This window comes from Dasypus novemcinctus, chromosome 17 (assembly GCF_030445035.2).
Source record: "Dasypus novemcinctus isolate mDasNov1 chromosome 17, mDasNov1.1.hap2, whole genome shotgun sequence".
NCBI lineage: Eukaryota > Metazoa > Chordata > Mammalia > Cingulata > Dasypodidae > Dasypus > Dasypus novemcinctus.
The window spans coordinates 8,877,515-8,891,147 of record NC_080689.1 but is presented as its reverse complement, the minus strand read 5'-3'; the positions used below and the strand labels follow the sequence as shown (position 1 = coordinate 8,891,147).

Sequence of the window (13,633 nt, the reverse complement as noted above, 5' to 3'; positions counted from 1 at the left end):
CACAGCCTACACTACAGAAATGGAAAAGCCAATTATCAAATTTATTTTGAAGGGTAAAGGGCCCAGAATAACTGATAATATCTTGAAAAAAAGAAGCAAGTTGGAAGACTCACATTTCCTGATTTTAGCACATATTTAAAAGCTACAGTAGTGAAAACAGCATGGTACTGGCACAAGAACAGATTTCTTGACCAATGGAATTGAATTGTGAGCTCAGAAATAGACCCTCACATCTATGGCCAATTTATTTTTGACAAGGCTGCCAAGTCCACCCACCTGGGAAAACAGTCTCCTCAACAAATGGTGCAGAGAGAACTGGATATTCACATGCAAAAAAATGAAAAAGGACCCCTATCTCATACCATATACTCCATGGATCAAAGACCTAAATAAAAGAGCCAAGACTGTAAAACTCCTAGAAAAAAATACAGGAGGCATCTTTGAGATCTTGTGGTAGGCAATGGTTTCTTAGACTTTACACCCAAAGCACAAGCAATGAAAGAAAAATTGATAAATGGGATCTCTTCAAAATTAAAAACTTTTGTGTATCAAAGGACTTTGTCAAGAAAGTGAAAAAACCATCTACATGACAGGAGAAAATATTTGGAAACCACATATCCAATAAGGGTTTAATATTCAGAATATTTTTTAAAATCCTACAACTCAACAATAAAAAGACAAAAAAAAAAATTTAAAAATGGGCATAAGACCTGAATAGACATTTCTCCAAAGAGGAAATATTAATACAAATGGCTAAAAAGCACATGCAAAGATACTCAACATCACTAGCTATTAGGGAAATGCAAATCAAAACCACAATGAGATATCATTTCCCATACCTACTAGAATGGCCACTATTAAAAACAAAAACAAAAAAAAACAGAAACCTTCAAGAGTTGGAGAGGATTTGGAGAAATAGTAACATTCATTCATTGCTAGTGGGAATATAAAAGAGTACAGCTGCTGTGGAAGACAGTTTGGCAGTTCCTCAGAAAGCTAAGTATAGAATTACCATTTGATCTGGCAATCTCATTACTAGGTATTAATATATACCTAGAAGAACTGAAAGCAGGGACTCAAACACATATTTTCACATTGATATTCACTGTGGCATTATTCACAATTGGCAAAAGTGGAAGCAACCCAAGTGTCCAATCAACTGATGAATGGGTAAACAAAATGTGGTATAAATATACTATGGAATATTATTCAGCCATAAAAAGGAATGAAGTCCTGATGAATATGATAACATGGATGAACCTTGAGGACATTATGTTGAGTAAAATAAATCAGACACCATAGGTCGAACACCATATGATTTCACTCTTATGAGCTGTTATAATAAGCAACTCCCCTAGAGTTAGAATCTAGAATATAGGTTACGAAGAGATACATTGGTGTTAGAGAATGGGGAGTTGATTCTTTACTTGTAAGTATTTCCATTTAAGCTGATGGTAAAGGTTTGGGAAATAGATGGTGGTGACGGTAGTGCATTATTGAGAGTAATCAACAGCAATGAACTGTATAGGTGACTGTGGTTAAAAGTGGAAACTTTAGGGTGTACTTATTACTAGAATAAAAATTAAAAGGTAAAATACAGATTGTACAAACTGTATAACACAGTGAATCCTGTCGTAGATGATGCACTATAGTCAATAGTACAAATATAAGAATGTTCTTTCATGAATCATAACAAATGTACGATATGAATTCAAGATTGTAATAATAGGGTGGTTATGGGAAAAACATACTTAATGAAAATAATGGATAATAGAACTATTTTAATAATTTTTCATCAATTGCAACAAAGGTAACTACTGTTTAAAAAAAGTACAATTAATTTAAAAGTGCTATCATGAATAGTAATAAATGTTCCATACCAATGCAAGATGGTGGTGAGGTGGTATACAGGAATCTGTATGCATGACTGTTTTGTAAACTCACAACTTCTCTAATAAAGAAAAAGTAAGAATGCACTGTTCTTCAGGCCAGAAGATAGCAGGGGTGAGTCAGAGAAGAGTTTGCTTCAAGTTGCTTGTCCCCATGAGCAGAGGACTTGCAAGGTTCTTCACAGCTCACTCTGCTGTGCTCTGCTAATGTTCCTAATGACCAATAATAGCTTGTGAAACAGTTAACAGGCAAGGTGTATACCTGGTAGTCACAGAATGGGATAAAGAAAATAGGCACATTCAGGATTCAAAACTACAACGCTGCCTCCAACATGTTCCCAAGGAATAAATGATAAGTCAAATTAACCTTTGCTTCCATTCACAAACCCTAGAAATAGAATAAGGGATACTATAGTTGTTACACGTAGAAGATGTCTGTAGTCCCATCAACCTAAGGGTCAAATAAGAGTTCTAGCGGAGATTCAGATTGAGTCTGTCTAGTTCTACATTCAGCAGAAAAACGTAAATCCCAGTATGTCATTCAGGAAAACAATTTCACTTATGGGAGCCAAAAAATATTTCTCCCTTGGTGTGCTAGTAAAATACCAATTTCCAGTTTTATGCTTATTACCCAAGGCCAGTAGCAGGGAACATCCAGGTCTTGTCATGATTCTTTCTTATTTGTGCACAGTGATTGCTATCTTGAAACCACTTTGTCCATGGGTTAGGAATATTCAGCTTTATAATAATTTTCTTCATATAACACAAATATTTGTAATGCCACGTCTATCCTTTCTAATTCTTCCTGCATCTTTCATATCACAGCCAATATCACTGGGAGAGGAGAAGATAAGGGTCAACCCCTACTAATTTGTATCTAAACGTTTTCCATGAGCACATGTTTTAAAAATGTGGCAGTTGCTTACACATTGTAGAGTTGAGTGATGAGACATTTAAATTTAGGCTTGGTATTGTAATTTCCTGAACCTCTTCAGGAAACATGGGGCCTGCCCAAGCTGCGGAGTTACCTGTACAAGTGCAGGGAGTAGCAACTCAAGCCTTCCATGTCTTGCTGGGAGCTTGTTGACAGAGTGAGGGAATACCACGGACCCCACAGCCTACTCACATCCTACGCTGTGGCATCACCATTCCTCTCCCATGAGTGGAATGCCCATAAAGTTTTCTTGCTGATGCCAAAGACTCTTTCTATGTGCACATACCTGAAAAGGGCCATCTGGAATTCATTCTTCCTTCTCTGAAGGTCATATGCCCAAATAAAGAGAGTGCCCAATCTTGTTTGCAGCATTGACAAAGCAGGCACACCGACCATGAGTCCAAGAGTGGAACCATCTGTTCTTAACTGCCTCAGCAGAGTAATGCATTGGCATAGGGCAGGATGGGAGATTAATTGAGGTGGCAAATGATGAGGTAAGCCCAAAACAGAAAGAGATTTTAGAATGCATAGCTCATGGAATGAAAGCTCCTCATTTTGAAAATATAAAGCCTAACTAAAGAAAGCATTATAAAGTCAATTCAATTTAACTCAGTAAATAAATATATGCACAGTTCTGTATTAAATGTGGCACAGAAAAATTTGGCTGGCTGACAAGCTCAGTGCTGACTCCATATTGTCCTTGTCTTCACATTGCACAGCATGTAAGTTTCCATCTTCAACTTCAAAAGGATAAGTTGCCTATTAATATTATCTGGGAATGTTAAAAATAGACAACTGTAAGATTTTAGAAGTTCTTCTGTCAAGCAGAAGTCAAGTTTAAGGATAATTTATTTGTCCCTATAACTGATTTAAAAACATTGTGTTTCCCTATAGAAAATGCTACTACACAGTAAATTTTAGTTACCCCTGACTACATAACTTTTCCTGCCCCAATCATAAAAACAAATAGTAATATTTTACCTTACCCAATAAAATAGCTCTCTTTCTGGGGAAGCAGAAGGTCCTATACAAATAATACAGAAGCATGCCATAAAGGCAATTAAAGCACAAATTTGAAAGGCGGTATCCTCATAAACACCTAAGTTAGTGGTTTGCAGACTGAGATCCCAGAATACATCAGGTACCTCCAAACCCCTTCAAAGGGCTTTTGTATGAAGGACTGAGCAAGAAGGCCCTCAGCTCAACACGCACAGGCTGCACAAGATTCACCTGAAAAATGAAAATCCACTCGACCCAGGCATATGATTGTGTATCAAATGCTTTATTTTTCTACAGAGTGCTCAACCAAAAATAACTCTTCCTCAAGCAAATTATGTAGTGGGAAAATGGGCAAGAATCTTTTGTCAAGGCAAACATAAAGAAGTAAACACACACAGACATACAATTCTCTAATAGGACCACAGCCAGAATCAAAGCATTTCTGAGCTATAACAATCATGCTGTCCACAATATGTCAGTTCTAAAACACTTCTCTTACATATTTCCATTATTGACAAACTGAGAAGATTAAAAAAGAAAAGCAAGGAATGAGAAGAACCAAATATTTACACATTTTAGTAGGTAGCTGCTATATCTGGCAACACTCCGAGAAAAACTTGCACCTAACTGGAACTTTCAATGAAGTAAAGATAGGACATGGCTTGAGGAAGACAAAGCATTTAGAAATGAAGATGCCCCAGTTTTAAAGAATATAAGGAGTTTGGTCTTGTAAACTAAAGCAGAGAGAGTACAAATTATGAGATCTAAGTGAAAGAAGGCAAACACAGAAGGCCACATATTTTATGATTCCATTTATATGAAATGTCCAAAATAGGCAAATCCATAGAGACAGATGGTAGCTTAGTATTTGCCAGGGGCTAGAGGGTGACTGGGACAGAGAGCGACTGGTAGCAGGTATGAAATTTCTTTCTAGGATGATGAAAATATTTTGGTAGACTGTGGTTATATTTGTACGACTCTGAGAATATACCTAAAAACAATGAAACATACATGTTAAGTTGGTTAATTTTATGGTATGTGAATTATATCTCAATTTTTAAAGTTCTTTAAAAAGTTAAGTAATCTGTAACAGATAAAGTCAGACTCTTGAAAACAGTCAAGGAAAGAGTGGAGCTAAAAGACAAAAGAAAGACAGAGTATGTAACACAGGGCTCTTCTTCTCAGAGGGGGTTCCTGTGAGCTCTTTGAACAGAGGATGCATATTTCATTCTTCTTTTTTATATCCTCTGTAGAACTAAACAATATTATGCAAAAAGAGAGGGCATGGCTGGTCACTGATTAAATGATGATAAGCAATATCATGAGCTGCCTCTGTGATGATTATAATGACAATAAGTGAAGTGGATGATAGTTTATGAGACTATATTAAGGTGTTTTTATACCTTAATGAAACTGACTTTAAAAACAGGGGCACAGAAAAAGACTGGAGAAAAATGCCACATTTTGGAGTTTTGTGTTAAGGGAAATTATATATTTTTTGTATATAGTATTTATAATGGATAAAAGCTCTTTTTAAACAGTATTTTAGAAAGATTACTTGACAACAGAGGGACAAGAGACCATCTAAAGCTAGACTGTGAATATAACAATGTAGGAATGAACTCTGGAACAGGAAGAGAAATAGCACCCTGTATGCACTCCTGGATTTACAGAAAACACTAGACAAAAACCTGCTAAAAGTTTATTGTGATAAACCAAAATTCCTAAGAAAGATTATGATAGCAACAACAAAAATAGAGCAAGATTGAATGACTAGGTAAATGGTAACTGCTTCCAGTAGAGGAAGTATTCAAGGTTAAGAACAAGTGAGTGAGCTTTGGAGTCAAGATTTATCTATGAAACCACTAACAAACATAGCACAATGATATAGCTGGTTTCTTTGTCCATGCAAAATGCCACTGCACAAATACAATACTGTGCACATTTTCAATTCAGTGTTCTGGCCATTACGTCCTAATTAAGTAAAAAAGCCTTAAAATTCACAAGACTCACATATTTATTTACTTTTCCATTTGTACTAGGATCATTTTAGCAGGAATTAGAAAGACTAGTTGGAAAACTGGCTAAATGCAGGTTTTAAAAGAAATGTATTTAGATAATGCATATGGACCACGATTAAACAATGTAATGGTGATGATGTAGAAATGGATGTTTTTACCTATAATAAATCACGTCAGTATCTTTTTCAAAAATATCATCACGGGGTTATTATAGGTAAACAAAAAAGTTCACCTATATCCTGACATATTATGAAATATATGCTACAATGCTCATTTTACAGATAGAAGCTTCATAGGGTAAAAAAGATGAACAGACTCTTATACAATCCCAGAGTAAGTCAGCAGCAGAGCTTCTCCTTTCTAAGCCTCATTGTCCTCATTCATGTAATGGGCAGATAACTGGGATAGGCTGTCATGATGCTTGAGTGTGCTCATTCATCAAAAGTCCCTGAAAAAGTGTCTGACACATAGTTAGTACTCAAGAAACACTGTATATTATTATTATTATTATTATTATACTATTACAAAAGAAACTTGACACCTTGAATCCAGAAATGGAAGCTAGAAGAAATGAAGAAACATTTGTACCCTTTGCACTGTACATACCTGCAGCAATGTACGAGCCTCCTCCAGCTTTGAAGAGAAAATGGCTGGAAAAGGGGGCTGCACAGATGATCAAAAAGCTTGCAGTCACGACAGCGACTATGCCCAGGAGCATCAGGACTGCCCAGAAACCACGGTAAACTGGAGACCCAGAAGAAGAGGAGAAGAGAAAAACCACTTAGAAGGTGAGCATAACAGATCATCACATAGTAAATGTATTCCTTCTTTTTTCTATTATCAGCCATAGCAAGGCTCGGCAGAATCCCAGGACATGGGTCTGAAAATTATCTTATACAGGAGGTCTTATCCGACAACCTTGGAGTCAATGGTGAGTACCCACAACCAAGTCCTCATACTTGGTATCTGCATCATACGCATGCTTAATATACTTTGGGAGCACACTTTTCGGACTAGATCTTTTTTTTTTAGAAGTGGGTACACCAAAACTCTAGGAAGAGTTATCTTGAGTAAATACTTAGGTGGGTCACTTATAGGTATTTCCACCAAATATAAAAAGTCATGAAAACACATTCAAATTATTTGGAAATACTGCCTCATATCTCCTGCTAAAATAATATTTGTACCACAGTAATACCCTGGTAGCTGATGATAATCACTACAACTCTCTAACAAAAAAGTACACCTCTGTTTAGATTATGGCCCTACTGGAAAATAGTTTAGGGCAATGAAAAGGGCAAGCAGAAAAATCAAAATGCAAAATATGCTTTTCCAAGCATATTTTAAATCAGATTTTAAATCAGATATATCAAGGCATACTACTTTCTATTAATATTCTTACTTAGATTCAAAATGAGGCTATAGGAATGGTCTAGGACAAGCAAAGCTGAATTAAAGGATGCAGTTGGTGATAAATGGATTATGGAATTGGTGAGCTATAGTAATCATATAAAAGAAAGTCTAATAATCACTTTTGAGCTGGATAATTGCTAATCTATTAAACAAATTCATCATTTCTCAGAGGCTAAAGCACTAAGATAAATTCTTAGTGTAAATGGGGAAAGCTCAGTACAACATATTGGTCAGATTACAATTTTTAATGAAAATACAGATACTTTATAAGAAGGCAAAGAATTTTTTTTTCCTAAACAAGCCACCTGGCAAAGAAGAAATATGTCAATCAACTAGAATATTAAGGAGAGAAAAAAGGATGGGTAGATAGGATTTGAGAAGAATCACTGCAGTTTGATGGGGAGGGAAAGTTTGAATTTATGTGTGAATAACTTTAGACCTAAAGATAGAACTAAAAGTTGGCTTTTACCTCACATGCCAATGATGATGGTCCGCAGCAGCTGCCAGGTTTTCTGTGTTGAGAAGTATTCTGAGATTGTATGCAGGTTCCACAGGGCAAAGAGCAGTGAGGAAATACCAATGTCACTCTGACTGTGGAAAGTAAGAATGGCAGCCTGCGGACCAAATATTTGCATCCCTGCCCAACCTGAACTTCCAAGATAATTAGTCAGCCTCACATTTCACATTTTCATTCCAGTTAATTATTAAAATGTAGGATTTCTCTGCCACATGGCAGATTCTGTGGCAAGTACAACAGGTACATACTCTAGTGAGACGCAGTCTAAGGAGTAAGAAGCCCACTCTGCCACTCCCCTGATCACAAATAAAAAAATACGAAAAACAACTACCTGAGGGCTCCAAAAAGTTAAAAGAAAAAAAAAAAAAAAGCAAGTGGATTGAGGAAGGAAGTCAGATCTTAATGAAAGATCAATTTAGCTAAAAAGAGTTGGCTGTTGTTTTTTGTTGTCGTTCTCCTCCCAGCTTTGCCCTGAAGGAAAGGCAAACTGGGAACTATGTAGAAGATGTACATAGCAAAAGATCCCAAAAAAGGAAATGGGGCCATTGCAAGCAAGAGTGAAAAATGCCTATGTTTATTTTTATCTTTCCTCCCTGCCAGCCCTGCATCAAGACCAGCTCCAAATGGAGATCTGCAGTACCACCCCAGCAGAGGCAGGACACTTTAGGTTCCACAAGAGGATCCATCCTGCTAGATAGAGGAACCAGAAAAAAAGGGAGCCCTGTTGTGCAGAGAGTAGGAGAATCATTATATATTTCTCTTTCCTTTGCTACATTCTCTATGGCACAATAACATGGAATAGCACCACACACCAGAGGTCAAGACTCTGAGAAAACTCAATCTCTCTGGCCAGAGAAAGAGAGCAGCCTCAATGGTTGCTCTAGCCTTTGATGCCAGAGAGTGTGGGGGTAACAAAGATGAGAGAGCTAGAGAAAAGTAACTCTACTTCTTTGTTGGAATCTATGCCAGTACCAAGCTCATCCCCAAGTTGCAAATGCCCAGAAAATGCCCAAAGAAGTATAGAAAAGACTCTAAGAGCTGAATTACAGTATAAACACCTCACAAGTGTCAGACAAACCCTGAGTGCAGAATGCTTCAGGCAGACATAAATAGCACAGCAAAGATTTTGAAAACAGACTTGACATTGAAACTACCACCCACAGGAAAAGTCAGACTTACAGGTTGAGTGCCTCCTTAAACAACGATAGCAAAAAAATCAATATTCTCCAAAGAAATTTGATGAGATTCAGAGTCTGACAACATAATATTCAAAATGTCAAAAATATAGGGAAACGGACTTTGGCCCAGTGGTTAGGGCGTCCGTCTACCACATGGGAGGTCCGCGGTTCAAGCCCCGGGCCTCCTTGACCCGTGTGGAGCTGGCCCATGCGCAGTGCTGATGCGCGCAAGGAGTGCCCTGCCACACAGGGGTGTCCCCCGCATAGGGGAGCCCCATGCGCAAAGAGTGCACCCATAAGGAGAGCCGCCCAGCGCGAAGGAGGGAGCAGCCTGCCGAGGAATGGTGCCGCCCACACTTTCTGTGCCGCTGACGACAACAGAAGCGGACAAAGAAACAAGACGCAGCAAAAAGACACAGAAAACAGACAACCGGCGGAGGGGAGGGGAATTAAATAAATAAAAATAAATCTTAAAAAAAAAAAACAACAAAGTGTCAAAAATATAATTCAAAATTACTTGATATACCAACAACCAGGAAAATCTGACCAATTCTTAAGGGAACATGCAATCAGCAGTCCCTGATGCTAACCCAAAGATGATGGTGACATGAGAATTATCAGACAGACTTAATAGCAGCTATTAAAGCCATTTTCTATGAACTAGGATGAAAGTTCTTACCATGAAAAGAAAAATTGAAGTTCTCAGAAGATAGTTTACAAAAAAGAACCAAATTCAAATTCACAATTTAAAAATACAACAAAAACTCCTTAGATGATACAATGGCAGACTGGAGAGGAGAGAAGAAAGGGTAAGTGAACTTGATGATAAAACAATATAAATTGTCCAATCTGAAGAACAGAAAGAAACAAAAATGATTAGTCTCAGAGATTTGTAAGATAATATCAAATGACCTCACATTTGTTTCATTCAAGTCCCTGAAGCAGAGGCAAAAGAAACTGATGCAGAAAAAGCCTTCAAAGAAATAATGCCTGAAAACATCCCCAACTTGTCAAAAGACAAATTCATGATACAAGAAACTCATTAAACGCTAAACAGGACAAGCAGAAAGAAATCATGCCAGATACATAATAACAAAATTACTGAAAAGTATAAACAAAGAAGAGTTTTGCAAACAGTCAAAGAAATAAATGACATGTTACACATTGGAAGAACAATCCAAATAAATTGTGGATTTCTCTTTAGAAATGATGGAGGCCAGAAGACATTGGAACAACATCTTTAAAGAGCTAAAAGAAAAGACCTATAAACTTAAAATTCTATTATCCAGTGAAAATATCTTTCAGGAATGACGGTGAAAATAATCCCTTGAGAAGAAAGAAAACAGAATTTTTTCACTAGCAGATATGTTCTAGAAGAACTGCTAAAGGAAGTTCTAGTTGATGACACCAGAGTACCCTTAAAAATTCAGGAATGAAGAAAGAGAAACAGAAATGGTAAATATTTGCATAAATATAGTAGAATGTTTTTCTCCTTTTAATTAAAAACATCTATTTGACTGTTGAAATAAAGTATTATTGCCAGCATGATATAGTAGAAAGATGTAGGTATCTGAATCAGAAAGACCTGAGTATTTACCACTCAGTTTCTGGGTGACCTTGGACCAGTTACTTAAGCTTCCTGAACCCCTGTTTCTTCTTCTGTAAAATAGGGATATGCATGTCATTTTCTGGAGATACAGGAAGAATTATTAATAATCCATGTGATGTGTGTGGCATACAATAAGACGCCAATGAACAGCATTTATTTTGTTGTTGTTTCTATGTACTTGTTGAAATTTCACTAACACTACACTCCAGGCGGGTCTTTGTTCAGTAGCAGGAAGGTGAGCTACTTCTTTCAGAGAGCCTTGCACATTGTATTCTATTCACCATTGAGGTTGGGAAAACTCTTTAGACTATTGCTTAGAGTGCGGTACAAAAGTTAGGTCTAGACAAAGTAAACTACCAATACAGAAACTTCCAGAATGGTCCCATTTCCTATCATGAAATTTCCCTGTCCTTCTAAAAGGGCACTGGCCATGCTTTGTACCGTGTGCCTCCATTGTTAAATAACTAAAAACAAAAAAACCTAATGAGCTGGAGCAGATACCTGACATAAAGATAACCAGTATGTCATCATCTCTTCCCTATGCCCTATGACCTACAGTTTGAAAAGATGAATTGAACTAATGAGTGTGATCCCTGGGAAACTAGAAAGCTAGAAAAATGAGGGGATTAGCAGCAGAGCTAAAGCTAAAAGAAAGCACTAGTAGCTGGGACCAGAAGATTTATGGTAAGCCAAAGTCATATGCAAGCCTAGAGCACAGAAATTATGAATCAGGTTACAGGTAGGGCAGAGATATCAGAATGAGCCTCTACAAGGAGAAAAGCAGAGTGTCCATAAGAGAAAGAGAAGTCACATATGAGGGAGAGTGGGAAAGAGAGAGCAAGATAGAAAAGGAGAATAAGCAGTCCCCAGAACTGCTTTCATTCTTGACAACAGCTTGCACCTACTCTGGGAGAAGTTACAATACATACCCTTTCACTTGCTTTAGCAAAACAGCCTGACTTCTGATTCTAAATCCCATGTTAAAGGCAGGCACAATGCACTGTTCTGTTTTGTTTTTTAAATATATTTTTATTACAGAAGTTGTGAACTTACAAAACAATCATGCACATGTGCAGAATTCCCATACAACACTCCTTCATCAACACACCATACTGTGGTGGATCATTTCTTACAATTATGAGACAATATCATCAGATAATTACCACCAACCATGGTCCATGGAAATACATTTGGCACACTTTTCCATATTCCCTCATTATCAACACAGTACATCTTTGGCACTGATGTATGAATATTACAGTCTCGCTGTTAACCACAGTCCATCGGTCACACCAATTGTATTTTTCCCAGGCTTCTCCACAACCCTACAATAGTGATGTTCATCTGCTCTCACTCACAGATGGACACTCGTGCATCAACCACAATTCTCATCCATGTCCGGGTTCACTGATCACACTGGTTTTTGATGGATGGAAGGACCCTGGCTGCTTAAAGAGTTGTGACCTCACAGCAATGCCTCCAAGTAAGATTCCACAGTGCTGTCACAATGTGCTTTATTTTTCTGCTTTTGCTTTACACATTCAAAAGTGCCTAAGTTCAAATATATTTCAGAATTTCTTGGAATTTCCTGTTTATATTATCTATTTTTCATAGGAATTTAAAATGCTCAGTTGTAGTGAAGAATTATCTTGTCAAATTGAATAGAGTTCTTTTACTGTCTAAAGTAAGACTGAGGCAATTAGGGAATCTTCAACATAAAGTAAATAAAGGGTATGTGTTTTGGGCATCAAAACATGGTATTTGGACTCTCCTCCACATACCACTGTGTGACCCTGTAGGCCTCAGTTTTCTAAAATGGAAAATACTACCCTTCAGCCTAGGTTAACAGTGAGGATTAACTGAGATCATACATGAAACGTGGCTGCATGCAATAAGCACTCAAAAATACTTGCTATTACTATTAACCATTGTCAAACCTCATAATAAAATGTTCTTGTCAGTCAACAATGCAGTTGATATTCAAAAGATACCTTCTAATCTCACGAATTTAGGATGGAAGCAGGCTCGCAGTTCTAATATATACACAATCTAAAAGCTTGTAAAAGGAGGAGGGAGGCTGGTTTTGTTTTTAGGCTTTTTTTTTTTTTTTTTGGTTATGGTTTATATTGTTCAAAACTCTTAGATCTTGAATGGTATCTCAGAGAAAATTTTATACATGGCCTTATTTTTCTATAACCCATAAAAGCAGTCAAATGTTGTCTTTCCAGGCTTTGGACTGTTCTCAGTGAAAACATCTCTAAAAATCCATTTGTACTGATTAATACAATTCATTGTTTAACTTAAACAAAATTGAATTTCTATTAACTCCTACTAGAAAACGAAGTAAGATTTACAATACAAATAGATTTACATATAATCTATATGAGCACAGTTTGGATTGCTTCATATGATTTGGAGAAAGGCCAGAATTAAGGGTTATTTTTAAAGGAATAAAGCTCTGTTCATTTTAAATAAATCTGTGAATTGACCTAACAAAGTAGTTTTTTGGCTGGCTCTGTCATGAGGAGTAATAACTGGTAATTAGTCTAACGAGATGCTATATAAATAAATAGTTCTTTAATAGAACTCAATTTATTTTCCCAAACATATTAAACTTTTATCTTCCTTTTACCTTAGCTCTTGCTACAAATTTACTTACTAAATTTCCTTCTCAGAGGCTTAGAGATTTCCAGATCATCAGCACAGAGTGTATTAAAACATCATATGAACATACTCTATGTATCTAATTTTATATTTTTATAACATTTTCACTACTTTATAGTATTTTCTAGTGTTCTGTTGTTGATAGAGAAAAGGGTCATCAGGTTATTAGAAATTGTCTAGTTTGTTAAATGAGTGTAAATGTAATACAAAACTATTTTCATGACATCTTAGTTTTATTCATGAAAAGTATATAATATAAAGATATTAACTGCATTGCAAATTTCAGATTCAAACATATATCCAAGGTCACTCCAAAATACAGGACAGTAAAGATCGTGCAATAAAGTGAACGATCAGTATGCACATTAATGTGTATACCTGTGAGGGCATGGTATGGTGTGAGTGTGCA

At 36.7% G+C, this 13,633-nt stretch overlaps 1 protein-coding gene across 3 annotated transcripts in view; it reads right to left on the bottom strand.

Annotated features, from left to right (window-relative positions):
- TMEM182 (transmembrane protein 182) overlaps positions 1-13,633 on the bottom strand; it is a 61,389-nt gene that overhangs the window by 27,080 nt on the left and 20,676 nt on the right. For 2 of the 3 annotated variants that reach the window (XM_004471270.4, XM_012530118.2), the window contains exon 4: positions 6,450-6,587. In XM_004471270.4, coding sequence (XP_004471327.1) covers positions 6,450-6,587 — 138 coding nt within the window. Of the gene's footprint in view, positions 1-4,685; positions 4,814-6,449; positions 6,588-13,633 lie in introns of those variants that run through there. The other variant, XM_058278258.1, reaches the window with a different exon arrangement.